This window comes from Monopterus albus, unplaced genomic scaffold (genome assembly GCF_001952655.1).
Source record: "Monopterus albus unplaced genomic scaffold, M_albus_1.0 scaffold339.1, whole genome shotgun sequence".
Taxonomy (NCBI): Eukaryota; Metazoa; Chordata; class Actinopteri; order Synbranchiformes; family Synbranchidae; genus Monopterus; species Monopterus albus.
This window is the reverse complement of record NW_018128219.1, coordinates 279,062-297,466: the sequence shown is the minus strand read 5'-3', so window position 1 is coordinate 297,466 and position 18,405 is coordinate 279,062. Positions and strand designations below refer to the sequence as shown.

At 41.8% G+C, this 18,405-nt stretch overlaps 1 protein-coding gene across 1 annotated transcript in view; it reads left to right on the top strand.

The window, feature by feature from the left end:
* The window catches only part of atat1 (alpha tubulin acetyltransferase 1), a 28,425-nt gene that overhangs the window by 1,151 nt on the left and 8,869 nt on the right, over positions 1–18,405 (top strand). Inside the window, exons 3-10 of the mRNA XM_020624847.1 lie at positions 1,387–1,447; positions 9,451–9,542; positions 11,713–11,770; positions 12,285–12,398; positions 13,951–14,052; positions 14,904–14,949; positions 15,465–15,539; positions 16,481–16,694. Coding sequence (XP_020480503.1) covers positions 1,387–1,447; positions 9,451–9,542; positions 11,713–11,770; positions 12,285–12,398; positions 13,951–14,052; positions 14,904–14,949; positions 15,465–15,539; positions 16,481–16,694 — 762 coding nt within the window. The remainder of the gene's footprint in view (positions 1–1,386; positions 1,448–9,450; positions 9,543–11,712; positions 11,771–12,284; positions 12,399–13,950; positions 14,053–14,903; positions 14,950–15,464; positions 15,540–16,480; positions 16,695–18,405) is intronic.

The following is an 18,405-nucleotide window of genomic DNA, read 5'->3' as shown; positions in this document are numbered from 1 at the left end:
TCTGGTATTAGCGTGTTGCATTGTAGCAGCATGCAGTGCTATGTCTGGAGCTCTCATTCGGAAATCTGTCAGTATAAGCGTGCATGTTTATCTGTCTTTGTCAGATAATGTGCAAAAGCTTAATGTTGTTTTGATGACATCTTTACTTTGTGTTTACATTTCTTTGAGTTTTTTTCCATTGTCTCTGTAAATGAAAACATAACAGGAGAGTAGCCTGTTGAGGAACAACTTCTCTGGCTGCAATGCTTGAGCACAAGGCAGGGAAACTAAAAATTTGGTTAACACGCAGACATTGATAGGCCCATTAATGCCCACTGGCTATGCAAAGGCAAGTTTATTTAGATAGCACATTTTTTCTACAAAGGCAATTCAAAGTGCTTAACACCATGCACACAAATAGATAAAACGTTGAAATCATACATATGAAACATTAAAAGCAATAGTTACATGACAGCGCAACCTGCAAGTACCTTTAGGACAGCAGTGGCAGACTGGATTCTCACTCTTCTCATTATATTCTGTGCCTCTCTAGTGCCCGTTTGTCCAGACCAACTCTCAATCTTTAACCAAACCTAAAACCAAAAGGCCACTGATGCAGCATTGTGATAATAATGTATGCAGGCAAAACAAGTCCATGGTCCATGTGTTGTGTTTCTTAAGGTTTATTCACCCATTACAAGCAGGCAAACAAAAGAACAAAGGAACTGTGCCTCATGCTGCTTCTGTCCAGCTGGTAAAAACCCGCAAACCCTGCCCAGTGCCTGCTGGTCCTGTGTCTGCCTACCTGCCTACCTACCTACCTACCTACCTAAGATGCCCACAGTGCCAGCAGCGCCACCTGAATTATTTCCAAAACAACTAAAGACATAACAGAAATACTAAAAAGTCTAAATTAAACAAATACATAAAATAATCAAACACTCAAATACCAATTATTATTATTAATGGCAGTAACCATCTAACAAATTGCGGACTGCCTCATGTTGTGTGCTACATGTGCGAAAATGTGTGAAAGGGCAATTCTGGACAAAGCCCAGGCCTAATTCGATTGAAATACTCTGGAGTTCATGTGTGAAAATGGCTAATGTGTGAAGCTGCGCCAGTCAATGCAGTGCGCACAGCTTTATGATGGAATAATATTTTACACATTTTAAATAGTAACAAGCAAATGTATTTGTGGCAGCCTGTCGTGCAAAATGTTTTTGTCGCCCCCCCTGCCGAAAATGTATTTGTGGCAGCCTGCCGCAAATAAATCTATGTATGGGAATGAGGTGGAAACATTGCAATCACAGATAAAAAATCTTCTCTTTGCTGTTTTACAATAGTTTTTTATATGGCCATTGCTTATCTAATCAAATGATCGAATCACCCTGTTCATCATTGTAGGCCAGATCTTCAAGCTCATGTGGCCACAGTTATTGATGAACTTGGAAGAGCATCAGCAAAGGTGAGTCTTTGGTGTCGTAGTATGTTTGTGATTGTTGCTTGGAACTTGGAAGAGCATCAGCAAAGGTGAGTCTCTGGGGCCTATTTCAAGAAGGCGGTTTAACAAACTCAGAGTTCAAACCTGAACTCTGAGTTGACTTACTCAGAGTTGGAAAACTCTGAGTTTTCGGTTTCAGAACAGCTGAAAAGAGTTGGTTTAATCAACTCTGAGTTGTCTGACTCAGAGTTAGGCGCGTGCCACGCGACTATAAAAAGCCCTGAACAATGGAGTGAAGAAATTACGAGTCACCATGGCAACAGGACCAAGCCAAAATAGGTCTGCGTTTTTCCCGACAGAAATGGATGTGCTACTACAAGGATATAGTGACTACGAGCCCATATTTCGTAAAAAAAAAACAAAAAAACAACACGGCTGCAGTGGCGAAAGAGAAAGAGTTAGCTTGGGGGAAAATAGCTGCCCGAGTCAATGCGTACGTTTACATTTTAATCATACAGTGTTCGGTGTAAGTAATTACTAAATAATGTTAGTAATGTTATTATTTGTCACTTGTAAAGTAAGGAATGGTTCTTAATTCTTCAATAATTGAATGAGTAACTTCAGTAATTGCATAAAATACCGATTTTTGTACGAATTAAAAGTGCAGTTTTATGTCTACCCTTTCTTACAATTCCTATTGTGGTTGATATGGGATTTGTAAAGTAATGATTAATAAATAATCCAGTATGTTTTATGGAGAGTAATTATTACATTAATCAAAATACTTTTTTAAAATTGACCCAACACTGATGTAATAATATAAGAATTGAATTTTAATTTTCATGTAGGTGCATTGATGGGAATATGTGTGCTATCAATGCATCCAACCACATTTGGAAATCCTGAAGGGGATTCTAATTATTAGTTTATTTCCAGAGGTCACAGCAAGATGTTATTAACTGATCATCATTTTTCAGATTAGCCTTACTGAAACGAATTCAATACCACTAACCTGCAATCCTGTGAAACTCCTCTTTAATGGCTCTGAGGGGTTTGTGCCCAGGAAACACAACACAAATTCACAGAAAGCGCTTGAGGGCGCGGCACACTTTCCGAACTATTCTACATACAGTGGCCTTACTAATGTGCTTTGCATCCCCGATGTTATAAAGAAAACTGCCGTTTGCAACAAATCGTAATGCAACACAAAGCATCTGCTCGGATGTAAGAGCACGGTCACGATGGGTGATGTGTCTGATGTATGGGTGGATAAGATTATTGATATATGTTATGGACTCTCTAGAAAAACGGTACCGCTCAAATAAAAATACATGGGGATATGACAAAAAAAAAAATCAACTCGTGGCCTCAATATCCTCTCCCGACGTAAATGCAATTCCCTGCGAATTACTACAGCGTCCTCATCTACAGGATCCTCTATGAATGGACACGCCATTTTGGTCTCTGCGTGACGGAAACGTGTGCAATCTATGAATGTACTGAAAGATTAAATGAGGTATTAAACACCTTTCACTTTAAAAAGGGGCGGAGACCCGGAGGAAACTCTGAGTTTCCCGAACAAAACCTGCTCGCCAGCAGGTTAGGTTCACAGAGTAATTTGCCATAGTAACTGACTCTGAGTTTAGATTACCTCTCTTTGTGAAACGGGTTTAACTTACCCCGCTTCACGGGTTTAAGTTACCGCCGTTTCTGAAACCGAAAACTCCGAGTTTCCCTCATTTCGGGGTTAACAAACTCTTGAGTTTCGACAAAACCGCCTTCTTGAAATAGGTCCCTGGTGTCGTAGTATGTTTATGATTGTTGCTTGTTTTTTGTGTTTTTATGTGAATGTATTTTTAAGTTATGTGCAGACTTTAAAATATAGATAAACACACGGATGACTGAAATATAACCCTCAGTGCCACATCATTTAGAACCACCTTTGACCTTCTTAAGTTGTGCACACTGGTAGTGAGTTGGCACACTAACAATCCTGTCTGTCTGTCGGATTTCGATCACCACATTATTAACATAGATTCTTCCAGGCCATACAGTCCATAATTTAAAAGGTAAGGCCGTTTGGCCTTCAACTTCATACATTTCTAGAGGGTGCAGATAAACTTGACTGGGCAGTAAGGCCTATAGACAAATTACTTGTTGTATGTATGTGCATACAGTATGTCTACTACCTGACAAAACATGCTCAATCCCATTTGTACTGAATCCTCCAAAAATCTGTAGAGTACCCCAAATCAGAAAAAGATGGGACAGCATGTAAATCTAAAATTAAGGCTGAAAATAGCGATGTGTAAAAAAGGAAAAGGATAAGGATGATCACCTTTATTGGCCAAGTATGTTACACACAAGGAATTTGTTTCCGGTACAGAACCGATGGCAGCCATCTGCAGCGCCAACTTAACCGATGGCTCTAACCATCAGGGGCAACGGGGGGGGGGGGTCAGTGTCTTGCCCAAGGACACTTCAACATGTGGACTGCAGGCACCGACATTCAAACCTTCAATCTTCTGGTTGGGAGATGACTGCTCTACCCACCGCACCACTGTCGCCTTCCAAATCATCTGTGTCCTGTATTACATTGAAAATGATACAGCAGCACACTATCTGGGATGGACCATCACACAGTGGAAACGTGGACTCTGGTCAGACCAATCAGTGGTTCAGATCTTTTTGGAAGGAATGGAGGCCGTGTACTCCGAACCAAAGACTAAGTCCAAAAGCCAGGGTCTGTCATGGTCTGGGGTTGTGTCAGTGCCCTTGGCAAAGCTAACTTCCACTTCTGTGACGGCTCCATTAATGCTGAACAATACACAGAGGTTTTGGAGCAACATCTGCTGCCTTCAAGACGATGTCTTTTCCAGGGACACCCATGCATATTTCAACAAGACAATGCAAACCTCACACTGCCACATGATCAAGGCCTGGCTGTGGAGGAAAAGGGGCTGAGTGCTGGACTGGCCTGTCTGCAGTCCCCACCTGTCCCCAGTAGAGAATGTGTGGTGCAGTTTGCAAATTGTGTCAATGAAGACCCAGGACTGTTGTACCTTAAGACTTGTTCATAGGCAGAATGGGACAGAATGACACCTGACACATTGAATCACTTGGTGTCCCTAAATGTCTTTAAGTGTTGTGAAAAGTAACGGCAGCATCACACCGTGGTCAATGCTTTACTGTCCCAACTTTTATTGGAATGTGTTGCAGCATCAGAGTTAAAGAGTTTTATTTTGAACAAAGAATAAAGTTGATGAGGTGTCACATCAGATAATGTGCTGCTGTGTTGTTTTCAGTGTATCAGTCTTGATTTTACATACTGTGCCAACATTTTCTGATTTGGGGTTGTAGCTTTACTTTTTGTCATTTGGCCATCATTCTGATCAGTGATTGATAACACTGAACTCACACAGGGCAGGAAACACAGTCTAATGATCATCCAAGTGGAAAAAAGGTTTCAACATTACAAGTAAACAAATGTTCTGGGCCAAAAATCAAAAATGGACCTACCCAGCAGGCTGTTGTGGCCACATAGTTTTTCTGTGGAATGTGATGTTAGTGGATATTTATATATAAAGACATCTAGTGCACCTTGACCATGTAACTGACTTTAGCACTGGTCTATTGCCTTATGGTACTTGTCAGTTTTAACACATGACTGACTTTTACAAATGTAATCACAGTCTTCAACTTGCACCTTACAGACTGTATGAGCAGCCTGAACACTGGTCTTTTACTACTACTTCTCTTGTTCATATGACACATGAGCAGTCTTTAAACATTCTCATCCAGAAGGCTGTTCCTTTTGGCACTAAAATGTCCTCGCCAATGCTGCAAAGCCGCTCACATGCAGTGCTGGCGGGGACAATGGTGCTGAACTCAAAGACTTTTCACATGTTTTGGCAGAAAGAAAAATTAAAAAATCTATCCTTTCCTTTTATGGCTCACAATTATTTGTGGTTTCAGTAGTTAACTACGCAAAAAATAGCAAAAATGTAATTGAACTATTTCAGTTACACAAATATGAATGTAGCTGAACTACAAGCAGACTACTAAAAAGAATGTGCATTAGGAAAATAAAAATAAAGTACTTATAAAAATATATACACAGCTTAGATGCAGTTTTCCAGATATGTACAAAATTACATTTACAGGTATTGCACTGAGAGTTGTCATCCTGTTATACAGTCATGGATTAAGTGTTGATCAGAGTGACAGCCTGGGGGAAGAAACTGGGTGTGAGGGGTCTGCAGTGATCCTCTCCGCCCTCCTTTTGACCCATGACCTGATTGTCCACTGAAGACTGTTCCTGTCCTGTTTGGTTGCTGAGCCAAACCAGACAGCGATGGAGGTGCAGAGAACAGACTCGATGATTCTTCTTTAGAACTGTATCAGCAGCTCCTGGGGCAGGTCGAACTTCCTGAGCTAGAGCAGGAAGTACATTCTCTGCTGTGCCTTCTTGGTGATGGTCTAGTATAGGTAAAAAAATCCTGCCTCCTCGATATTAGTGGATGGGACATAAGCCACACCTAAAACTCAAAGTACAAATCAAAATTGTTTTTCCCAGAGGTGATTTCTGTTGGTGAGGTGCCAACAGAATGCTGGTGGGAAAGAGGCCCGGTCTTGGTCAGGAGGTTGAGAGGTACCGGCTAGGGATATTCGGGCTCACCTCCATGCACATCTTGGGCTCTGGAACCTTACTCCTCAAGAGAGGCTGGACTCTCCACTACTCTGGAGTTGCCCGCGGCGAGAGGCGGCAGGCTGGCGTGGGCTTGCTCATAGCTCCCTGGCTTAGCCGCCATGTCTTGGAGTTTACCCCGGTGAACAAGAGGGTCATTTCCCTGCACCTTCGGGCCGGGGATAGGTCTCTCACTGCCGTTTGTGCCTATGGGCCAAACGGCAGTGCAGAGTACCCGGCCTTCTTGGAGTCTCTGGGAGGGGTTCTGGAAAGTCCTCCCACGGTGGACCCCATTGTTCAACGCTCACGTGGGCGACGACAGTGATACCTGGAGGGGCGTGATTGGGAGGAACGGCCCTCCAGGTTTGAACCAGAGCGTTGTTCTGTTACTGGACTTCTGTGCTAGTCACAGTTTGTCCATAACGAACACCATGTTGAAGCATAAGGGTGTACACCAGTGCACGTGGCACCCGGACACCTTAGGCCGGAGGTCAATGATCGACTTTGTGGTTATTTCATCTGACCTCCGGCCGTATGTCTTGGACACTCGGGTGAAGAGGGGGCGGAGCTGTCAACTGATCACCACCTGGTGGTGAGTTGGGTCCGATGGCGGGAGAGGAAGCTGGACAGACATATTGTGAGGGTCTGTTGGGAACGTTTAGCAGAACCCCCTGTCCAGGAGATCTTTAACTCCCACCTCTGGCAGAGCTTTGGCCAGATCCCAAGGGAGACTGGTGACATCGAGTTCGAATGGACTATGTTCTCCACCTCTGATGCGACCACTCAGAGCTGTGGCCGTAAGGTCTCTGGTGCCTGTCGTGGCGGCAATCCCCGAACCTGGTGGTGGACACCAGAAGTAAGGGATGCCATCAAGCTGAAAAAAAGAGTTCTTTCGAGCTTGGTGGGACTCCTGAGGCAGCTGACGGGGAACGGCAGGGCCAGGGGGTGTAGGGCCCCGGGGGGTCTGGCAGGCCAAGCGGACTGCAGCCTGGGTGGTTGTGGAGGCAAAAACTCAGGTCTCGGAGGAGTTCGGTGAGGCCATGGAGAGGGACTATCGGTCAGCCTCGAAGAAATTCTGGCAAACGGTCAAGGCGCCTCAGGAGGGGGAAGCAGTGCCCTGCCAAAACTGTTTACAGTTGAGGTGGGCACTTGTTGACCTCGACTGGGGACATCATCGGACGGTGGAAGGAATACTTCGAGGATCTCATCAACCCCAGCGTCATGTCTTCCGATGAGGAAGCAGAGGCCGGGGGCTCGGAGGTGGACTTGTCCATCACCCAAGCTGAAGTCACCGAGGTAGTTGAGAAGCTTCTCGGTGGCAAGGCACCGGGGGTGGATGAGATCCGCCCTGAGTACCCCAAGTCTCTGGATGTTGTGGGGCTTTCGTACGGGGTCCGGGGCCCTTTGCTAAGGGCTGTCCAATCCCTCTACGACCGGAGCAGGAGCTTGGTTCGCATTGCTGGCATTAAGTTAGCCGAGTGTGAAGCGGCTGAGATGAGAATCAGCACCTCCAAGTCCGAGGCCATGGTTCTCAGTCGGAAAAAGGTGGTTTGTTCCCTTCAGGTTGGTGGAGAGTTCCTGCCTCAAATGGAGGAGTTCAAGTATCTTGGGGTCTTGTTCACGAGTGAGGGAAGGATGGAACGAGAGATTGACAGGCGGATTGGTGCAGCTTCTGCAGTAATGCAGTCGATGTACCGGTCCGTCGTGGTGAAGAAGGAGCTGAGCTGTAAGGCAAAGCTCTCGATTCACTGGTCGATATATGTTCCGACTCCTATGGCCATGAGCTTTGGGTCATGACCGAAAGGGCAAGATCCCGGATACAGGCGGCTGAAATGAGCTTCCTCCGCAGGATGGCCAGGTGCACCCTCAGAGATAGGGTGAGGAGCTCGGTCACCCAGGAGGAGCTCAGAGTAGAACCGCTGCTCATCCACATCGAGAGGAGCCAGCTGAGGTGGCTCGGGCATCTGTTTTGGATGCCTCCTGGACACCTTCCTAGGGAGGTCTTCCAGGAATGTCCCACCGGGAGAAGGCCCCGGGGAAGACCCAGGACACGCTGGAGGGACTATGTCTGTCGGCTGGCCTGGGAACACCTCAGCATTCCCCCGGAGGAGCTGGAGGAAGTGTCTGGAGAGAGGGAAGTCTGGGCATCTTTGCTTAGACTGCTGTCCCCATGACCCGGTTTCGGATAAGTGGAGGAAAATGGATGGATGGATTTCTGTTGTTTTTGGTAGATATCATGTGGGTGTGTACAAATGGTCATTTTTATGGTAAGTTTGTTGTAATTAGTTATTTGATGATATATTTTGGTTGATTTGACAGTTTTGTTTGGTGGTCTGATGCTGCCACTCCACTTCTGGTCACTACTGCACAGAATCTGGTTGCAACAAAGAAAGATGGCAGCCATTGTGTTGATGATATTTTGACTTCAGTCTTGCATAGTGTCCATCATATATATTTTAGCAGTCAGGACAAAACATGGTGAAGCTGCTTTTAGCACCTCTGCTGTACACAGATGGAACGAGCTTTCTGATGACCTTAAATACTGTCATCTCGACGTTGGTGACCTTACAGCTTATAAATACACATTAACTGCTAGATAATTGTGTTTCAGAGCTTTTTATTTTGTCTATTTCCATTTAGTTTATATCTAATTTTAACAGTGTTTTATCTAATTTTTTTGCTTAAGTGATTTTTTTTCTGGTTTTAATGCTAATAGTTTTAAATGCTGTTACTCTTCCTTTTTTTTTTTTTGCCTATGTAGAGCACATTGAATTGTCTGTGCTATATACAGTAAAAAAAGCTGCCTTGCCTGTCTTCCCTAGTGTGATCACTCTGTGCCATGCGGGCATGTAATTCAAATGTTGTGTGCTATGCAAGAGTGCTTCTCTTCAACACAAAGTTGCATCATGGTGATGTAAGCATGCTCTGGACCAGATGTTTTTAGTGGGAGTGCAGTAGTGTTGGCAAAATTCTTGATTTTTGTTTTTTGATACATACAGATTCTGAATATTTGAAAATGTTTCAGTACCCTGTATCAATATTGTTTTTATTAATGTGAAAAAATGACAAAAGTACAAAAAAATAGCCTATTGATAATATCTGCAATAGTCATTCTGCTGTTCTCAGCTAATAGCCAAGAAATGTTGTCTGATGAAAGCGACTAAGTTGACTAGAATAAAATTGGGGGCTTAACTTTGACATTAAGATTTTGCAGTACAAGGTACTGTAACAGGTACTGTTTTGGTACAAAATTTCAAGCTTTGTGTCTGCACTAGTTTTGGGAATGTTCAAATGAGTTTTTAAAGCTCTGATTAATAGTGTGAATTTTGGATTTTTGCAGGCCCAACATCTCCCAGCACCTGTAACAAGTGCTTCCAAGCTGCAGTCACAGAGGCATCAGCTCTATCTGCTGAAGGACGGAGAGAGCAATGGGTACATCTCCCATTCTTGCCTCAGCTTTCACTCATTGTACACAGACATACACACAAAACTTAACCATCACAAATAAATGCTTTAGCTAAACCTTATATGAGGCTAAATGCGGTGCAGAAATTATTTACAAATGTGTGTGGAGTGTTGTGAATTTGTATTTTAATATATATATGTGTGTGTGTGTGTGTGTGTGTGTGCTCAGATTTGTAAATGTGTATTTGTATTTTTAAGCACATAAAGGAAAACTGAGAAGAGGTTAAAATGATGCCTAGAATCAAGGGCTGCACGCTGCAAGCTGGAAATACCATACAACACCATGAGTTATGTGTCACTTCTCAGCAGCTGGCACCACCTCCACATAGTCAAGAAGCCTACCAGGGGTCAACAAAACACAAAGCAGACTCAAACTCAAGCATCTGAAGTGCTAGTCAGTTGCAAAGTTAAAAAATAGTTACATAGAAATGTTTTTGGAGATGTGTGACTGAAGGAGCAGGTTATAAAATAGTAACTAAATAAACAGTGCAGTTGTACACAGCTGATAAATCTGTTCTATCCTATAGTAATGGCTGTTGTGCTTTAATGACTCCAAATTTGCAATATTTTTGCTGATAAAATCTACAGACAATTTTATGTCCACCACAGCGGCTGTGTGGTAAATCAGATTTAAAATGGGTGTTTACAAAGAAGTAGTTTACTTCTTGGCAGCTTACTCTACATGCTTCTGGTAACCTATGGTGCTGTGTTAATCATGTTTAATGCACTACATCTTTGACTAGAGAAGTGAAACCCAGCGTATACAGCACGTACTTCAGTGTAGCACGCAGGGACTGTGTGTACGACGTTGCACTGCACTCAGCTCGGCGTAGGGTAGATACATTGTTGCACCAAACATAGGAATTAATGGGTTTGATAGTGGAGTGCAGCGCCCACTGCATCCTAACTGAAAACAGTATTAGTCAGTAATGTTATCCACTGAGACAGAGAACAGCTGACAATAGCCTTAGCATACAGCTATTTGGTAGCTAACTACAACAGTTTAGCAACCTTTTTAGCTGCTAGCCAAACTGTCTTGACTGTCAGCTGTAGTGACCAGTGAACAGTTAGCTCTATTGTTCAGCACAGGATAACTAACATTAAACAAGGTTTGGTTGAGCATGCACACTGGATAAGCAAGACTGCAAACACACACACTGCTAAAAGTAGACTTCATTTGAACAAGTCTGTACAGCCGTGGCTCTGTGTGCCTCCATAAAGCTCTGTATGCTTACCTTGAAAATCCCTTGAGATAGGCAGACCTTCTCTACTTCATTTTACTTTAATCTCCAAAGGGTGTAAAAGCAGTGCCAATGTGCCACTTCGTTAAAAAAAGTACAGCCAGTCTCGTAGCCTTAGGCAGTCTAGCTACTGTGGTACAGTGTAAACCTAGCCGTCTGAGATAAGGGCAAAGAAAACCCTGAAATAAAGACAAATTGCTGGCACATATTTGCAGATCTCAGATACCGCATGAGTGGAGCAAAAAGCACATGTAAAAAGATTGAGAGGCTTATCTGAGATGTAAAAGGAATTCCCTGTTTTTCATGGAAACACATATTTGCAGAGTTTTATTTTTTTTTTACGTGTGCACAAATCTTATTTTGTATTTACAGATTTGTGTATGCATTTACAGATCTCAGTACTTATTTACAGATTTTACAAATCCCAATACACATTTACATATCATAGTACACTTGTAAGTCTCAGTACATATAGTATTTCAGAATCAGAATTCTGATTTTCTGATTCTGATTAACCTTAAAACAAAGTCTAAAATGGCTAAAATGTCCTCATAACACCAAAATGCCCTTACTACGATGGCATTGAACAAACATTTGTCCACACAATGTATTAAAGACATGTATGAAATATACACACTCCACCGCTTGTCTGACTGATCTTTTCAGCTGAGCCTGGTCAGCTCACCCGCACTTAACCACACTGCACGTACTGTAACGCTGACATACAGTAGACTGTGTTTATAGTTCATGTTGGCAGCTTTCCTCACCCAAATGGCGCAGTAGAATTAAACTTGTAATGTGAAAACCTATTCAGAGCACAGTCTTACTCATCGCACTTTACTCTATACCACCTCATTCCAGTCAAACATGCTACTTCTCCTTTCTCCTACATACAGAGGACGTGGTGTGGTTGTGGGATTTCTCAAAGTCGGCTACAAGAAGTTATTTCTACTTGTAAGTTGTTTTTGTTTTGTTTTTTTTATTTTAATTTTTAAGTTTCTGTCTGTTGGCGCAAATTTGTGATTGTGATGTAAAGTCTTATTTTGAATATTTATGCATAAAATATGTTTCAGTGTGTGAATAGTTATTGCTAGAGTTGTATTGATAAACTGTACTGAATGATGGAGGTAGATACTCCCTGTTTTGATGTCTGCAATCAGCTGATGTGTGTCAGTAACTGAATAAACTTTGGTAACATTTGGTAAGCCTATGTAATGGCACTGAGCTGCAAGGGAGGCTGTTCTTGGTTTCTTAGCCACATGGTTTTTGATTGTTGTTTTGTGTTAAATTTATATTTATATTTTTGCTTTAATATCAACTCCTCTGCATTTGCTGTTTGGGTAAGAGTCATGTTGCTTTTTTATGTGCAAGGATATTTTATAACAATGAAAACAATGTAAATGTTTTCCCGTTTGTTTGAACGTCCTTTGTCAGCTGTTCTCGCATTCATGTTGTCTTTGCTTTACAGGATCAACAAGGTGCGCACATAGAAGCAGAGCCGCTGTCTGTTTTGGATTTTTACGTGGCAGAGAATTTGCAACGACATGGCTATGGGCGGGAACTATTTGATTTCATGTTGCAGGTGAAGCATTATGAGGCACATTATTTCAATCCAAACAGTGTAGTGGAGGGTGTTACATTCACCTTTCCAGTTTCTTCAGTTCAATACATGAGCAGCCTGTGGGCTTGATTGTTTGCCAAGGATATGAAGAATGTTGTGACTGCACTGACCTTTTGCAAAATGTGTGGCTGGTTTTAGGAGGTTTTTTTAAGTCATATCCTCAGTTACAGCCCAACCAAAACAGGATTTTGTTTTATTATTGTTTTTGTATTATCCATATTAGAAAGTTTGAAAACCTCTACATATCTTGTCCTAGCCACTTTTATCTGTCCATCTTTGTCTCCAGTATTCCTTGGCATAGAAAACAGGAGTCTCCTGGATAATGTAATAGCTTGATATTATGGCCATCAATTTTAATTATTCCATCATCATGTCTGAAAAGTGAATTTTTTTTTCCCCGTCATGGTGGATGGTACTATCATACCTCATTGTCCCAGTGTGCGTCAAACATCTAATCAGGCTTAAGTGTTTTTCTTTTGTTTGTTTTTTTACCTGTTTTATATAACCCCACTCACTGGCAGGGTCAAAAGCCTGCTGTTACAGAGAGCAGGAAACAAATTCTTATGTTTCCGTTCTTGGCTGAGATGGCTTTGCAACACATTTATACACTGTAGCCCTTTTCAGACATGACATAGGTAAACGGCTGGCTTCATCGATTTGTTAAAGTGATGATTAGTAGTGGTCACAGTGCTCTGTGGCCTACAGTCCATGGCTCTTTAATGTGTTGTGAGCTTCCAGATAGCCAGATGCATTGAATACGGTCTCAGCTGTCCTTTGTCCACTGCATCAGTTCCTCTTTTTTCACCTCATTTATCAATGCCATAGCACTGGCTGGGCTTTTTAATAGCTTATATTCTAGGGTAGATCACCCTCAGTGTTCTAATCTGTCAAAATGATGCATGGCCTTAAGATTCTTCACTCACTATTGTAAAAAAAATTGTCAATGACAGAAAATCGCTTAATGTGACTTCTGGAAAGAATTCCATTCCATCAGTCCACATTTACTTGGACGTGCCTAAGACGCACATCTCCCCAGGAGCCTTGCATTTTCTTATGCCTCAGGTAATTTTCTCCCTTTGCTGTGTTTAGTAAGATGTAATCTCCACAGACAGCTGTTTAAATCAAATACCCAGTTTTTTAATGTTCACCCTATGTAGCAAGCCAGTGTCCTGCTGACAGACAGCTGTTCTGGTGACGGAGATGTAGCACGTGCCTCTAACGTCTCGCTCTCAGTGTGAATTGTATGGAATCACACTTCAGCAGCACTCACGTCTCGCCTTTACTGTGGGTTCCCAGTAAGAATGAAGCTGCTGAATATTTATGTAGCATCTCAGATTTTTAGATATGAGAGCCACACCATCTAAAGTGGGATGGATGCTGTCTCTGCTAATCAGACCAGGTTTTCCCCAAAATGTTTTCCAGTAGTCTATGCAGTAAAGATGACGCCCACAGTTCTTTGCTACTGTGTGTGCTGTTTATCAGTAACTGCATGTTTTCTCCTTTTCTACTGTAGCACAAGAATGTAGAGCCAGTGATGATGGCTTATGACAGGCCATCTCCCAAATTCCTGTCTTTCCTGGCAAAGCACTACTGCCTGACACAAAGTGTTCCTCAGGTACAGTCTGCACTTTTCTCTTTTCTCTATTGTACACTGTAATAAAACAAATCTGACTCCTGTTAATACAAATGAGAGCTCTATGAAGTATTACTTTTCCTAAGGAGTTGACATAACAAACGTTTGATACATTTAAGAACTAAAACTACAAATATTTCACAAAACAGCATGAAGGTTTCACTTAGTGAAAAAATGTAACTCATTATTCTCCATTATTTTTGCATTTCTTTGTAAACTCTGAGTACATGTGCATTACTACGACCATTTGTGTGACAGTGACAACTCCATCGTTACACTTCTTGTGATTGGACTATTGAAGCAGGGCTGTTAAGTTGAGTAGGGCTGAATGAAAAATTATTTTCAAATCATTATTGCAGTTCAAGAAAATGTAATTTTCAAGTAACAAAGTGTGTACTTTAAACTGCCATTAAAAGATGTTTTTTAAATGCTACAAATGATAAACAACAATCCCAGAGGCTGAATGTGAAACCTGCAAAAGAAGTCTGAGAATGGATGAAGGAAGATGCACAAACCAGTTTGACTTTGATGCTGCTAGCTCTACTGAAGATAGCTGCATCAGAAGCAACCCCAAATGTTAGAAGAGCAAGAGATGACAAAGCAAAACAGAATATTAGACATGAACATGAGAGGGTCTGAATGTTATGAATGCCTCTGAATATAATGTAGGCCAGTACAACACCACCTGGACCTATGTAGTTTCAAAAACAACAGGATTATATTGTCCATATTGCCAGGTGTCATGCCTTTTCTATTGTTGGGGAAAAAGAATATTGACTGACAGCTATGTTTTATCACAAGCATGTTCCTGTCTTTCTTTTTATTTCATCCAGGTCAATAACTTTGTGGTGTTTGAGGCCTTCTTCCTCAACAGAGCAGGTAACTGTTTCACTGCTATCATTCATTTGCTTTGGTTTTGGTTGTGAACGGGCAGCTGTTCATTTTTCTTTTCTCTGTAATGACATGAGTAATGAGATGTGGCCAAATGGGCAGTTTCAAACTGAATCGATATCTATGCCCCCGCAAATAACTATTCAGATCCACCACATGTATGTTATCAAGTTCAATTTTATAACAAATTCTGCACTGGGCAGGTTTGTTGGTGTTTGTTTAGTGTTTGAGGAATAATATCACAAGCTGTCTGTGTTAATGACACAGTCCGATCTTCTCAAATTTTGTGAAGAATTGTTCTGTTGTTCACAAATCTAGGGCTATGCTTTCACAGTTGGTCTTCAGCACTAGATAATGTTACAGTTCTTGCTGATGAAATACTGTACCATTGATATGTAGAGGATGGTAATATAGAGCTTATCTTGGGTGAGGTTCGGTGAGGATGCAGCCAAACCCTGTCGTGTTTTGTTTTTGGCCCTTCTCAGAGTGTGTTTCCTCCACAGCAACCCAGTCGAGAAAGGTTCCCCTAAGAAAGCCAGATGGAGAGATCAAACCCTACTCGTTAATGGAGAGAGAAGGTAAAGTGCCACCTGTGGAGCGGTATATGATCTGAGGCAGCTTAAGTGACATGAAGTTAATAAGTGTTTTCAGCCATGTTAATTGGTTAAAAAAAAATCACACTCCTGAAAGATGTAGATGATGTATTGGATTAAAAAAAAATCTATATTCTGTAATGTGTGTATTTGATGAAGGGACTCGTATTAGACCTTCTACCAATAGATGAAAGAATTAATATTTTTATGGCCCTGCATGTTGTTACAAAATCTCATCTTACATGATTTACCAGAAGCCTGCCCAGGGCTAGCCAAATGTCAATCTCAAGATAAAATTTTATTAGATAAGTAGGGAAAAAATGATTAGTATCTACAGCCATATCTGTTTGTTTTTTACAAATCCAAACTCTCATAAATGTTGAAACTACATAAAACAATTATTTGTTTTCTGATTGGGCATCGCAATTTAAATTTAAGTTAAGAATTCAAGACCATTTCCTTGAGTTTGTATGTCCACACAGAAACACATGCTGTTCTCAGAATGAGACTTTCACAGGCACAAGGGGTCTAACAAGAGGTGTTGTCAGGGTGCATTATGGGAGGTGTAGGATCCAGTGTTTTTAGAGTTGGACCATATAATGGAATTAAAGTGTGAAAATATGTGCCACTACTAATCGTGTCTCTTGCAAGTTGTCCAGTTTTACTGCAGTGCATTGCTCAGTTGCTGGAGTACTGTTTAATAAGTCAGCAGTACTGTCCTTGTCAACCCCCTGCTCAGTATTCCCTGTTCCCCAGGGCTTAGGGGCCACATACCACAAGTCTCAAATTGTTACCAGAAGAAAATCCCTGCAGCCTTACTGAAGACCAGCTTTAAATGAGTAAACAGCTAACCGTGTTAGAAATATTTGTCGTGTTTCGTATCAGTCTAGACAAGCAGACATTTTATGAATTGTTTTCCTGTCCAGTGGTACGTCAGGAGCAGAAGGCTCCTCCTTGGCCTTTTGTTCCTCCTCACCTTCCCCAGGAATCAGTATCCTCCCAGCGCTCTCATTCCCTCAGTGTGGAGTCCTCCCCCAGCAGGGCGGCCACCCGAGCAGCTCTAGCTTCTGCCCCTGGGAGCAACAGGGATCAGAGCCCACGGTTTCCTCTCACCGAGCGCTGCAGGGAGAAACGCACCAGGTAAGAAATGACACACACCAAGTTGTTGTGACCACAGTGTGATCTCTGTCTGTACAGGTCATCCTTTACACAGAGTGCAAAGGCACATTTGATAGGAGATGGACGTTCTGATGCTAGGATCTGTCAGTCACCTAAGTTGAAATGGAGCCTGTACAGTTTGCTGAGAAAAGCCAATAGTATATTGTTTGTGAACCTACACCAGTGTAATTGTGTCTGCGCCATTCAGCTATTTTCAGAAAACCGCCATATATTCGGTGCAATTTAACATTCAGTGCTCCAGATAGAAGTTACTGACATTCTTTTCACAATATTCCATAGGCATGGAAATGCAACTGTTCCTTTAGTTCACACTGCACGCAACAATAACAGATATATTTTTAATTAAAACAAACATGTAAAGTAGTATTTGGTAAACTGTATTAAGATGAGTAAAGTGCAGTGGATGAACACAGCTGTTGGCCCTCTGTTTGTAAGGAAGTTGTAGTGGCTTAATGAGTCTGTGAGATGAGGAGGGGACGATGGTAGACCTAAACATCAATCTGCAGTAGGGCTGAATGATTTGGAAAATAAGCTAATTGTGATTTTCTTTTCTTTTTTTTTTTTTTTTAAAGAAATATTGCGATTGTGATTTAATATGCAATTTGTTTTCACTTCTGTTATTCACTAAAAACAAGCTTTACTGTAAATGACAGCAGGAAGACGACCCCACTAGTTTACTGCTGTTAAATTTACTTTGTAGTAAATTTTATTTCTCTTTGTTACTTTCCTCCATAGCTAATTATTTCATAAAACAAAACTGTACAACATCACCCTGTCAGGCTAGCTTCCTTCTGCCTTCCTCCTGTGCTGTGGGCTAAACGTTTGTACCAGATCACTGGCAGCTATGGCCCTGAATGTCTTGTCTGCACAGTTACTGCTGCCAGATGAACTATTTGAAGCATTCAATAGTTTGTAACTTCTTTTCTCTGCCGTGCCTTTACATTTTTAAAACAGTGTTATTTAAGTAAAGTGAGTCGACAACAGTTACTGCTGCCTGAATGTTTAACACCGGTAACAGTACAAGCGGCACACTGAGTGGAGGGAGATGGAGGCCAGGAGAACAGACCGTGCTGCCCCATGGGCCTAACGATGACAGAGCCGGTTAATCGCTCTGTTCTCACAGCTTTTCTAAACTGGTGTACTTTTATTTATTACATCTCCATGGGTCAGGTAATTTGGAAAGCATTTAAACTGACACAGGTTCTCTGTAATGTTGTATGTAGGCATTTAGCTAAATGTTTAGTTTGTTTAATTTCAGTTAAATTTGGACATCTATCAGACATCTTCACAAGGTTCTTAGTACAAGTTTATTCAGTGTCTTTGAGGATCTCTTCTGTACAGTGTCTTCATAAAGTTCTAAATGAGTCATTTCATGCTTTCCTCATTGCAGGCATCTGGTTGCAGCATAACATCATAACCACTTTTAGCTATTTGTACAATTAAACTCAGTCCACAGATTCTGCATCAAACACTTCATTGAATGGGAACATAGAAAAACCAATGAGCACAGCAAACAACAACAAAAAACCAAAACGTTTTATATTAGTCATACCCAAATGAACTGCCCTTAGTGACTTCACTCAGTTGTTTGGTTGGGGCTCAACACTAGTATCGTATGAATAATACCTGGAGGCTGAGGTTACAGCCCAGTCCTCATCAGGCCAACGGCTCC